We start from the raw sequence: 12,339 nt of genomic DNA on the forward strand, positions 1-12,339 counted from the left end.
AGGGTTCCATGATACAAACATCAGGGCTGGAATTATATGGAGTAAATGATTAAATGAGAAGGCTAGATGAGAAAAAGGGGGAAATTAGGGAAGAGCAAGCTAAAAGGGCCTTAGGAAATAGTACATACATTGTTCCTTTGTGTATAGTTGCATAGTCATCCAAACGAGCACTGTACCAACTCTCAATTCCAATAAAGAGAAGAGAGAATCATATTTATCTTACTGGATAGCTATCTTCAACCATATGTGATGTATATACTTAGGAATGATGGCTCTGGAAAGAAAGATATTCAGGAATACCTTATTTCCTATTTTAAATTAGCAACAAGAAAGATTCTTGGGCTCCTTGTTACATTTTCCCATGATAAAAGGGAGCACACAGACTTAGGACAAGTTACCAAAATTCAGAACAAGGCTTTTTTCCCTTAGTGCTAAGACTGGAGTATGCCATATGAAAGGGAAATATAGACAGACTCAAGGACAATTTCTTATTTTATTGGTGAAGCCAAGTACAATGAAAAGCTGTTTTTTTTTAACCAAAATAAATAAATCAGATCTGTCAATGTGAGGAATCAAAGTGATGATGAGAGGCAGTCACCATTTTCTGCTCCTGCCTTCCAATCCTCAGCTCCCAGCTCCTGCCACCTTTGCTTTGGCACGGGAAAGGATGCATCAGAAAGTCTCCAATTTGTTTTTTTAAAAAAAAGAAAAGAGAAAGAAGGGGGAAAGAAAAAAGAGGGGGAGGAGAGAGATGGTGAGAAAACAAGCAAAAAGACCATGCCTAGATTCATCTACCATATCAGCACCTACCATACCCTATGGGTTGCTGATAACAGAAGGAAAAACTTTCTGGCCTGGAAACCAAGGCCATCTCCAATAGAAAAGTAATTATTCACATGATGTACATAACCTGTGGCTGTATGCTCCAGACTCTACCCTTAAAGCAAAGCTGTACAAATATGGGACAAAGGGTAGTAGTGTGAAGGGCTTGGGTATTAGAAAGGGACATTGTTTTGCCAATTCTGTGATATAGAGAATAGACAGTGATGAAAAAAAGGGCAGAAGCAGTAGAGGCTGAAGCTATCCCTGGTCATTAAAGCATGAGAGAATGGAGCATGCAGACCACATGCAATGAACCCAGAAGGGATCTCACACAGGAAAATAAATGAGGGACAACTATACTGAAAGAAAGAAACTGACAAGGTCACCTGCTCTGGATTTTGGGATTGTCTTAACCTGGACTTATCTTCTCTCCTCTTGAGCTTGACAGCCAAAGGAGTCCATTTTCCTGCTGTGGCCAGGTACCATCCAGGTTCCAAATAAAGAAGAAGAACATGGCAAAATCCAGCTTTTGGGAACAGACTTTCTTTCCTTTTGGATGATCATTCTAGGTTTAGTCCCAGAAAAAGCTAAGTAATTTTAATCCTAGTCCTTTTAGACCTCTTCTTTTGCTAGGTAGTATTTTCAACATTTGGGGAGCCCAAAGTTTCTTTTTTGCATTTTGGGGGTGGAATTACCAGATCAGGGAGTGGAAAATCTTATATCACTACCCAAGGGCTTTCTGCCTGGTATGGTTATGGGTCCTTAAAATTGTGATGACAGCGGAACCCTCTTTCCTTTCTGTTACCTCTCCTCTATTGCTTCTGCAGAAGGTGCTATTCCACCAAGCTATTCACCTTCACAGAAAGCCAAGGCAGTCATAAAGTTGGAGATTATTGAACATTTGGTGGAGGTGAGTAAGGCAGAATACTTGATAAAGAAATGATAACTTCAATTTCTAAGAGACTAGTTTTTGTGGGGGAAGTGAAGGGAGAGGAGGAGGAGCACAGGAAGGAATGTGCAGGACAATAAGGAACAAGCAGAGATTTGGGGCAGAAGCTGGGTGCCACACTTTAGTTGATCAAGTCTGGAGTCAAGAGGAGAGATGAGTGGCAGATATGGATATACAGACAGACAGAAGGTAGAGTCCAAGTAGCTGCGGCCAACGCTTAGAATAAGCCCTTAAAAGAGTCCAGATTGAAAGCAGTATCTAGGAGACGCTGCAGCTCCGTCAGGTGTGTTTTCTTGTTGCCAGTGGCTGGGGCAGCAGCAGGGTCACGCCCGGCATACCTAAGAGGAAACAAGAGTCAATGGCAGTGAATCTCATATTGCTCCTTCAGTAGCAGCAACAGGTTCATTTCCATCAAAGATAACAATGATAAGAGCAGCTGACTTTGGTATAGCTCTTATAAAGTTTACAAAGCTCTTAAGATATATTATTTCATTTGAATTTCAAAACAAACCTATAAGGTTGTATTATTCTTTCCCCTCATTTTACAAAAGTAGAATTGAGATGAGAAAGGTTAAGTGACTTGCCTAAAATCACACAACTAATGAGAGTCTGAGGTAGGATTCACATTTGTATCTTCCTGACTCTAAATCCAGTGCTATTCAGTATGTTACCTATTTATCTTCTACCTAGGATTTTCTGATAGTCACCCACTGCACTAACAAGGGAAAGGAGGTATTACCAAAGAACCCTTTGGATTGGAGTGCCTTCTGGATATGAGCTGTTTGGAGCTTCTGGAAGGCAGCCTCAAAGGATGGAATGCAGCCCAGGCAGAGCAGAAGGAATAATTACCAGACAGGCTTGGCTCGGTCTATGGTTGTACGAAGTCTTGGCTTCACGTAGTCATAGTAACCCTGATTTTTATGCTCTTCCTGGCACCAGGCCAGCTCTGCATTAGGGTACTTCAGCACTTCCTTCTGCAGGAGGTCGAAGGGGAATGGAGAAAGCTGGGAAGGAAACAACACCACAACTTCAAACATAGTACATTCTGAGGGAGGAGACAGGAATTACCCAATTAGCCCCCTAATGCCTTCCAAACACTCAAAAGATGAAGTTCTAATGGTAAAGGGTAGAGGTTAATCCCTACAGGGCATTCCTAGGTAAGAGGCAACTTCTTTTTTTTATTTTTTTTTTTAGGTTTTTGCAAGGCAAACAGGGTTAAGTGGCTTGCCCAAGGCCACACAGCTAGGTAATTATTAAGTGTCTGAGACCGGATTTGAACCCAGGTACTTCTGACTCCACTGCGCCACCTAGCCGCCCTGAGAGGCAACTTCTAATTTCATTGTGTCTGCTTTTGGTGTCCAAGAATCAATCTAGTGTGTATTAAATGGTCACTATGTGCAAGATATTCTTTGAGCCACCAGGAACAAAATTAAGAAGAAAAAAATTATGAAAGAATGCCCTCAAGAAGCTTCAATTCTATCAGGGAAAAAAAATCACACCTATAGAGAAATAAGAAAAGTACAGTCAATTTAATTGTGTGTATGTACTGGTGATGGAGGGTAGAAAACCAGTTAGGGGAGACTTTCTAGGTTGTAATTTTGATTCAACAAACATTTATTAGCCACCTGCTATGTATGTACAAGGGATTATCCTAGAGGATAAAGATATAAAGATTAAAAAAAAGTTCTTGTCTCTTTAGATAAGTTTCCATCTACTGTAGAAAACACTGACTACATAAGTGAGTTAAATAAGTGAGTTAAATAGAAGAGAACATTAACAACTAGGAAAAGGCAAGGAAGAAAGTGGAAATCAGGTAATTCAATTCAACAACAATTTTTTAAAAGTGCCTATTTTGTATCAGACATTGGGCTAGTTACTAGAAATATAAGGAAAAAAGGCATTGTCCTTTAGGGGGCTTTTACTGTACAGTAGAGAAAGGTAGATGTGTTCAGAACTACTTTTTCATAAGAGCAAACAGACATGGGGACCATGTCCTTATTACTATAGAATATGCCAACTTCAAACAGTACATTCTGAGGGAGGAGATAGGAATTACCCAACTAGCCTCTTTCCTTCTTTCAAACACTCAAAAGATGATGAAGTTCTAATGGTAAAGGGTAGAGATTAGTCCCTACAGGATCAATTTAATTGTGAGCATGAGCTGGAGAATGGTAGTTGATCTCTTTCTCCCACCTGCTCAATCCTGGTGATAGCTACATCTGCTTCCATGTTTCTGGCTTGTCGCTCTCGTGTAAGGTCATAGTACACCTTGCCAGTACAGAAGAGAAGTCTCTTGGTTTTTTCTGGGTTCTGAGATGCAGGGCCACTTTCTGGGATAACACGTTGGAAGTTGCTTCCTGGAACAGAGTTCACATTGGACAACATTATTTTTGGAGATTAAGCCAGCAAGAGTTTCCAGTCATCACCCAAGAAGCCCTGACACCCTCCAATCTAATCAGAAAATTCCTCCAGGAAAGGTTACACATGGATAAGATTAGATTCACAACCTATTGAGCTCTGTATTCTGACTCTGAGGGGCACTAAGGAAAACATTAAGAGAGAGGATATTTTGCATATGTGAAATATCCCAATGATAACTTTTATTATCTAAGATGTTTATTCCTTGGATGCTTATTTTCTTGGGTTTTTTTTTTAGGTTTTTTCCCAAGGCAATGGGGTTAAGTGGCTTGCCCAAGGCCACATAACTAGGTAATTATTAAGTGTCTGAGGCTGGATTTGAACTCAAGTACTCCTGACTCCAGAGCTGGTGCTTTATCCACTACACCACCTAGCCACCCCAGGATGCTTATTTCCAACCTTCAGGGTAATGGATTATATAAAAGTTCTAATACTCTTATGTCATGTAATGTTTCCTTTTATTTTTCCTAAAAAACTATTCATTTCAAATTTCAACAGGTGTAACCTAGTTTTAATAATCTGTATATTCAGGATTCCTGAAGGTTGCATATTGACTTAATTTTAAAATGTAATGCTGTCTTTTTTTTTGTTTGTTTTTTGCAAGGTACTGGGGTTAAGTGACTTGCCTAAGGCCATACAGCTAGGTAATTATTAAGTGTCTAAGGCTGGATTTGAACACAGGTCCTCCTGACTCCAGGGCCAGTGGTCTATTCATTGGGCCACCTAGTTGCCCCGCTGTCTATGTTTTAATGTCTTTTTGTTTATCTTGTTAAACATTTCTCATGACATGTTAATCTAGTTTAGGACACACTGGACCAGGGTTGTGTTTGACACCTTTGATCAAAGAAACCAACCAGAAACAAATGCAATTTGCATAAGATTTGTATGATGTGAAGAAAATTTGATAAAAAGGCACAAAATTCTTCCTGACACAGAAAAGTCTGAGGGGAATCCCTTGGTAGTGAGGCAGGCCCTCAAAGGTGGCTATGTACCCATTAGAAAGAAGAAGTGAGTGGAGAGTGGAAGAATGGGGATTCCCACCTTCTTGCAAGTGTAGCTAAGATCTCTTACAGTGCAGGTCTGCATTTCAACACTCTAGCAGGAGAAAGGTTTTATGATGCTCAGGATGATTTTTAGGATTAGAAATCTCTATACTAGAGATGTGCCTGGGTGGGGTGGGGTGGGGGAGGATGGTGTTTGCTTATTTCCCCATAACTAGGAATCTCCCTGACTCAAAAGGAGCTACTGTCTATGGATGAGTTGCCCTGGTCAAAAAGACTCACAAGTCCAACAGCCCCTCAGACAAGGAACCTGTCTTTTCTCCCATTCTGACAACTGTATTCCACATACTCCATTCATAAACAAAGGGGAGAGATGCCAGTGGTTTTTAAAAATTGCTATCAAAACCTATCGAAAATGGTTGGGCAAGCCACTTAATCCCATTGCCTTGAAAACAACAACAAAAAAGAAAATGGTGAAACCCATGGTAAAACTGAGACTCGCAATAGGACTCAGGATCTATTGCCTTTACCAATACCTGGATTTTGGAAACCTTTCAGAGGCTTCAGAAACTGAGAAACAGGAAGAGCTACTATTCAGATGTATCTAAGACACTTAGATTCATACTCTATCTCCTGAAGTTAAATGTTTATTCTTCTCTTCTTAACCCAAATAACTACCTTCCTTATAGGCAGTAACACTGTCCCTCAATAGACTATCTCCAGGCTGGAAAGGACCTTAGTGAATTGAAGGTCATACATCTAGCTGATAGAAGACCCCTGAAATATACCTAGTCAACTGTCCTTTTAACATCAGATCATCTTTTCTGATATTCAATTTTCAGAGCAAACTGTAGTCTGCCCCAATTCCTGGGTTAGTTTCTTGTAGTTGTTTTAATCTGGAGCTCGATAAATACCTCCAAGGAAATCATAAAATTCTCAGGAAGCTCAGAGTGTACTTACTCCAACTCATAAGCTAAAAAAATTCCCCTTTACCACATACCTGCTACATGCTCACCCAGCCTTTGAAGACCTTGCCCAGTGAGGGGTAAAGACTTCTAGTGAGAAAGAGCCCATTACCTCAAGACAGCCCGTATTTCTGGACAATTCTAGGCAGCTTTCTTTACATCAAGTCTAAGTTTGTCTTCCTGAAACCTTCACCCAGTTCTCCTAGTTCTGTCCTCAGGGACTGATGGCTCTTCAAAGCAGCTATCATATTCTTCCCTCGCCCTCAAGTCTTCTCCAAGCTCCTCTAACTATTCTAGAATTCTATGAGGAATTAAGTTAAGCTCATTATCCTAGAGTTTCCAGATTCTACTCACTTCCCTCTTTTGGAAAATGACCATCTGCTCCTCTTCAGTCCTGAGGCATGTTTTCCATTCTTTCCCTGATCTTTCAAAGATCAAGGACAGTGGTTTAGTAAACCATGTCTCATTCTGTAAGTACTGTGGGTCTGGCACCTTGAATTCAGCAAAGGTAACTCCTTCCTCTTTCATCTTTGGAAATAATTCTCTAGCCTACGAAGAAGTAGAACCACCTCTGGTTCTGGAACCCAAACATATCACCAGTTAACAAACAAGTTAGGGCAGGTGTTCTCTCCAGGCTTAGTCACCAAGGAAGTATCTGAGCCTCTCATGTCAGGGAGACTCCTGCTTTATACCAAGAACCCTGCAACATCTGGAAGCTTACCTTCCCTGGAGTTAGGAGAAAGAAAGAGGAATAAACTCTTCTAAGAGAGTGGCAGGGAACCTCTTTTCCCAACTATCTTACCTGGCAGCATGTCGTCAAAGTTGGACCTGGCTTCAGGGTGACGCAGCAGGGACTTGGGAGTGAAGACAATCAACTGAAATACAGTGGAAAAAGACTCACGACAGGCTGGATTCAGAGTGCTCCAGGAGGGAGCTCAGGAAAGCAACTAGGCTCTTGTTTTTCACTAACAGGATCCTGCATAGTGCAAATCACCCCAACTCTTTACAACAGATTCTCCATGGAGAAAGATGAGGCAGAAAAGAGAAGAAAGGAAAATGCCAATTCTACCTTCCCTTTCTCTCTCCCATGCTACATTAAGTCACTAGGCACAATCAGAGAGAGGTAAATCCCAAGACAGGCAGAGCACACACCTTTGTTTCCCCTGAGCTGGCCTAATAAATCCATTCTGATTGAAGAAAAGTGGCTGTCTGCTTCTCTCACAAAACAGTTATAAGCAGATGCTTCTGGCTCACCTTTCCAAATGCTAATTTATCAAAGGCATCACTTTATGTTCCCTCAAATACAGTTAGCGAGGACTTGGTTGCTGGCACCCCAGATATAACTAGTGACAAAATGCCCAATGAGAAACTGGACCACTCAATAGCTCCCAAGATTGGGAGAATGGAATCCCTTTAGAGGATTTTATGAGTGGGAAATTTGGTTAAAGGAAAAAAAGAGTTGAAGAGGCTCATTCCTAATTCCTATATCTTGTCTCTATCCCAACAATTCAAATGAAGACCCTATAGCATCCACTGAAGGTGGGATGCCCTAAATTGCAGTGAGAGTGGAGATAGTCCTGAATTCTCCAAGGTCATACTATTAAGATGCAAATTCTGGTAGGCAGGGCCTACCAAATTGGAAGGCTTTGAGTATGGCCCCAGTGACAAATGGTATGTATATTGGCATCAGAGGACCATCCTGGCCAAATGCTCCTCATTCCAAGGTTGGTCACCAGGTGATGGGGATTTTTTGGACCATGAATGAAATCATTCTCTAAGGCATGAATAAGTTTCAATAGCTATCAGTGGAAGATACACTCACAGTGATGAAATCACAAAGACTGAAATCCTATCCTGGAGCAGATTGTCTTGGCATCCAATTATTTGCAATATAAGTGGAAAGAAAACTACTCTTAGAAATTCCATGAGGTCAGTTCCACCCACCCAGAACTTTCTTTGGGGATACATCAGGGGAATCAACTGGGTCTGGCCCTTGATTGGAACCTTCTTCTGGGCACACAGTAGTCTGTGTAACTGACCGGCTTCCGGAAGGGCAGCAGGATCTGTCGTCGAAGGACATGGAAGAAGTTGGCAGGAGTGGAACAATTAACAACAATCCAGTTGCAGTCATAGAGCTGACGCACATCAAAGTCATCAAGTTTCTGTTGCAAAGTGAGTACAGTGAACTGTTAAGAGTCCAATGAGTTATTAAACTTTTCTAGACTTTTCTAGACTAAACTTTTCTAAACTTTTTCTAGCCCTTTTCTAGACCAGTGTATTCAAGCAGTGGCCCCAGTCCTTGGGATGTTCCCACCCCAAGATTACAAAAGAGGACAGCAACAGTGTTCTTGCTATTGAGCAGAAGTCTGCCCAGGATGGAAGGCACTTAAACACAGTGGAAGCCAAAATCATTGGGATGTTCAAGGGCCTTCAGAGAGGATGCTAAACAATTCTCTCATCATACTAGAAGCACCATCATGGAGAAGGGCCTTGAGTTAGCCAGTCCAGATGCTTCTCGAGACTCAAGTTCTAGGTCCAATCATTAAATTACCTTGAATCTTTAATTTTTGAGTCCTATTCTGGAATTCTGTTTTGAGCCTAAAAGCACTTCACTGCTCTTTTTAGCTAAAGAAATGCCACTATATGCCGCTTTAGGGTCACTGGTGTCTTGTCATTTCTTTAGTACTTAATATTGTGTAATTTTGCTCTTGGTCATAATGGACTTGTTTTGGTTGTTTTACATTTATACATCTTTACTCAAAATAGATTATAAACTCTCTGAGGGTTGAAATATTCTTTCTATGAAACAGGGAACACAGCAGGGACCTAGAATAGTAATTATTTATTAATACAGTTTACTATTCAGTTGTGTCCAGCTCTATATGACCCCATTTGGGGTTTTCTTGACAAAGATACTAGAATTTCCTTGTCCAGCTCCTTTTATAGATAAGGAAACTGAAACAAATGTGTTAAAGTGACTTGTCCAGGGGCCCATAGCTAGTAGGTTTCTGAGGACAGATTTGAATTCTGATTTTCCTGACTTCATACCTGGTCCTCTATCTACTGTATCACTTCTCTATCCCTTATTATCACAATCCTTAGTAAGAAACTTGAATTGCTTCCTTTCCAAGTGTTTTGAAGCTCTAGGATAAGTCTTATAATACTCTAGCTATTCACTCCATAACAGTCCCTAAACCTTTCCTCCAACAGGGTATATAGTAGAAAGAGCACTGTATTTAGAGTCATAGTAACTGGCTTAAAAACCAAATTCTGCCCACTCTTATTCATGTGACCCTGGACAAGTCACAAAAACTCTCAAGGCTATAGTGTCTTTCTCTGTAAAATGACAGGGTTGAATTAGATGATGTCCAAGGTTGCTTCCAGCTAAAATATCTCCAGTCCTCAGTTCCTTTAGCATCCTAAAACAAGTTCTTTAAAAGAATAATTGGAGAGAATTTCCATGGAGTGGTAAATATAATATACAACTTTCAAATTCAAGTCCTTCTGTCTTTGGCATGGGCAGGAAGCTACAGGAAGTAGCCTCAGCACTTCTATTTCCTTTATACTCCACTGGGGTCTCTAGTTTAGGGGAAAACCAGCAGGCAGAGTAGCCACACCTATCTACCCACTCACACTAATTAGGATAATGAGGCACAGTCATATCAGCTAGTCTCATTTCTGAATTAAAGGAGGGCACAGAAAACAAACTGCTACCAGGATCAAGGACCACACAACACAAGTGATTGCCAAAAACAGGCAGATGACCACACAAGTCCAAGTGGGAATTTAAGAAGGGTTAGAGGTTCAGGGAGGAAATTTCTTCCTCCAGTTACCCTCCCTTAGACAGGCTCAGCTGTCTCCACCAGACTGAGTTACCCACTCAGAGAGTCCCAACCAGGCCAGAGACAACTTAACTTACAGGAAAGACATCTGGGTCATCATTGCACATCTGTAGAAACCTCTCTGGTCTAGCTGATGAGTGCTCTGGACCCTGGAAGCAAGCAAGAAATCAATGTGAGACCACCCCTCCACTCTGTTCCCAGATGCTTTTCTATACTATCATTACCAACTTGCTTGTCTTGGGTTTGGCAAATGCTATATTCTATATTTTGAACACTGCTACATTTAATTGTCCTCTCTTCTCTGACCTCTTCATCCCCCCCCCCCCATCCTTACAAACAAGAAATCCAGCGTTAAGTATTCTTATCTGAGACTGCTGTACCTGGGGCTCTTTGACTCTTTCCTTCATAATGAAGGCCCATCCTATATAGGGCCTCAGGGTCATTCAATCAGGCTTTCATCTTTTCTAAAATCAGAGATCAAAGATAGAGAATAGTAGTACAGGCTGAGAGAATACTGGATGCACTAGTACCTGAGGCAGATGGGCTTGGAAAGTTAGGGGTAGAAATGAGAATGCTAAGAGGTCTAAGTGTCAGATTAGGGATTATCAAAGGAGACTTACTTTCCACAATGACTCAAAACCAGAAAGTGATGATTCAAATGCATATGTGTGTCATGACATGAACACATGACAAAGTTTCCTGATTTGTTCAGGAAGAGGAAATGTGGAAAGGAAGAGGGAAGATCAGATTTAGGGCAAGGCAGAGAAATGGGGTCTTGGGTGCTACCCTAGGTCAATTTCCTATCTCTCTCTGCACAGAGAACTGGTATAAATCAATGGAAAAGTAGCAGGCACATCTTTTTGGTTGTAACCATTATTGGAGACAAGAACTGGCTGGTATCTATAATCATCTTTGGAGGGTAGGTTGAGGGATCAGGAACCAAATGTGAGGGTCATATTTAAGAGTTGAGATCTAGAGAATAGATTCATTCCTAAGCAACAGGCCAGTGGAGAGAGAAATACTCACCATTCCTTCCATGCCATGGGGTAGGAGCAACACAATGCCATTCTGTCGAACCCACTTGGCCTGTCCTGGGCAGATAAACTGATCAATGATGCACTGAGCAGTGTTGTGGAAGTCACCAAACTGAGCCTCCCAAAGGACAAGAGCATTAGGACTTGCCATAGCAAAGCCCAATTCAAAGCCTGTGTAGTACAAGGGAAGAGATGAAGACAGAGAGGGTAGATTATTACCCAGAAAGTGAGGAAGAGCAAAGATGTATGCTCAAGGACATGCTAACTCAACATAGATATAAGAGTTAAGATTCTCCAGAGAAAGGGCTCAAGGGCACTTACCTAAGACTCCATATTCAGACAGAGAGCTATTGCAGACTGTATATGGAGCTTGGTTGGGCCAGAGGTGATTCATGGGAATGCAGGTTTTCTTGTCTACACTCTGGTCATGTAGCACATGGTGACGGTGGCTGGAACATAAGAATGGTTATTAATATGAACTTCACCCCTTTCCCCCTCAAGTGACTCTGCACTGTGACTAAACAAGCTACTAAGTGAGAAGCCATGATAGAGGAAGAGAGCTCCCAGGCATCTGTACAAACACAAAGGCGCACTAATTTTTTTTTTTACTGGACTAATTTCCTTTATTATTTTTTCATATACCACAACTTGTTGAGTAATTGTCAAATGATGGGCAATGGTTAAAGAGCACTATTCTTTAAAAATTTTTTTATTTAATTAAGGCAATGGAGTTAAGTGACTTGCCCAAGGTCACACAGCTAGGTAAATTATTAGGTGTTTGAAGCTGGATTTGAACTCAGGTCCTCCTGACTCCAGGGCTGGTGGTCTATCTACTGTGCCACCTAGTTGCCCCAAGGAGCACTCTTAATAGAAATTGTCCAAAGAAATCAGTCAGTCTGCTCTTTTCTTTCTCTTTCATTTTTTTTGGAGGCAATAAGGGTTAAGTGACTTATCTGAGGCTGGATTTGAACTTAGGTCCTCCTGACACCAGGGCTGGTGCTCTTTGTCATTTAGCTTCTCCTGCAACTTGGTTTTCATACCAAGGTCCTCACAACTGAGTGGACAGGAAGGGTTCACACTAAGGTTCTAATTCTCATCCCCAGTGAGAAACTACCAGGTTTTACCTGAAGGTTCCCCGTTCAACATCCTGGCCACTGAGTCGAATGTGGATCCCGTCCTTCAGGAGTGAGCCAAAGGCCATGTACTCAGCAAGGGCCCAGTCCACTGTTCGGTTCTTTACCATGTCTCCACGAGCTTTTAGAATCCGCCTCAGACCTACAGAGACACTCAAGCTTAAATCCCATTCCA

The 12,339-nt window shown here is 41.4% G+C and overlaps 1 protein-coding gene across 2 annotated transcripts in view; it reads right to left on the bottom strand.

Moving 5' to 3' along the window:
• Positions 1–474: 474 nt before the first annotated feature.
• The window catches only part of OGDH (oxoglutarate dehydrogenase), a 101,481-nt gene continuing 89,616 nt past the window's right edge, over positions 475–12,339 (bottom strand). For both annotated transcript variants that reach the window (XM_074210066.1, XM_074210067.1), the window contains exons 15-23: positions 12,156–12,306; positions 11,353–11,480; positions 11,024–11,202; positions 10,075–10,146; positions 8,195–8,317; positions 6,958–7,030; positions 3,965–4,128; positions 2,621–2,775; positions 475–2,109 (exon numbers count right to left, since the gene is read on the bottom strand). In XM_074210066.1, the coding sequence (XP_074066167.1) occupies positions 1,989–2,109; positions 2,621–2,775; positions 3,965–4,128; positions 6,958–7,030; positions 8,195–8,317; positions 10,075–10,146; positions 11,024–11,202; positions 11,353–11,480; positions 12,156–12,306 (1,166 nt within the window). In that variant the 3' untranslated portion in view covers positions 475–1,988. The remainder of the gene's footprint in view (positions 2,110–2,620; positions 2,776–3,964; positions 4,129–6,957; positions 7,031–8,194; positions 8,318–10,074; positions 10,147–11,023; positions 11,203–11,352; positions 11,481–12,155; positions 12,307–12,339) is intronic.

The sequence above is a fragment of the Macrotis lagotis genome, chromosome 1 (assembly GCF_037893015.1).
Source record: "Macrotis lagotis isolate mMagLag1 chromosome 1, bilby.v1.9.chrom.fasta, whole genome shotgun sequence".
Lineage (NCBI taxonomy): Eukaryota > Metazoa > Chordata > Mammalia > Peramelemorphia > Peramelidae > Macrotis > Macrotis lagotis.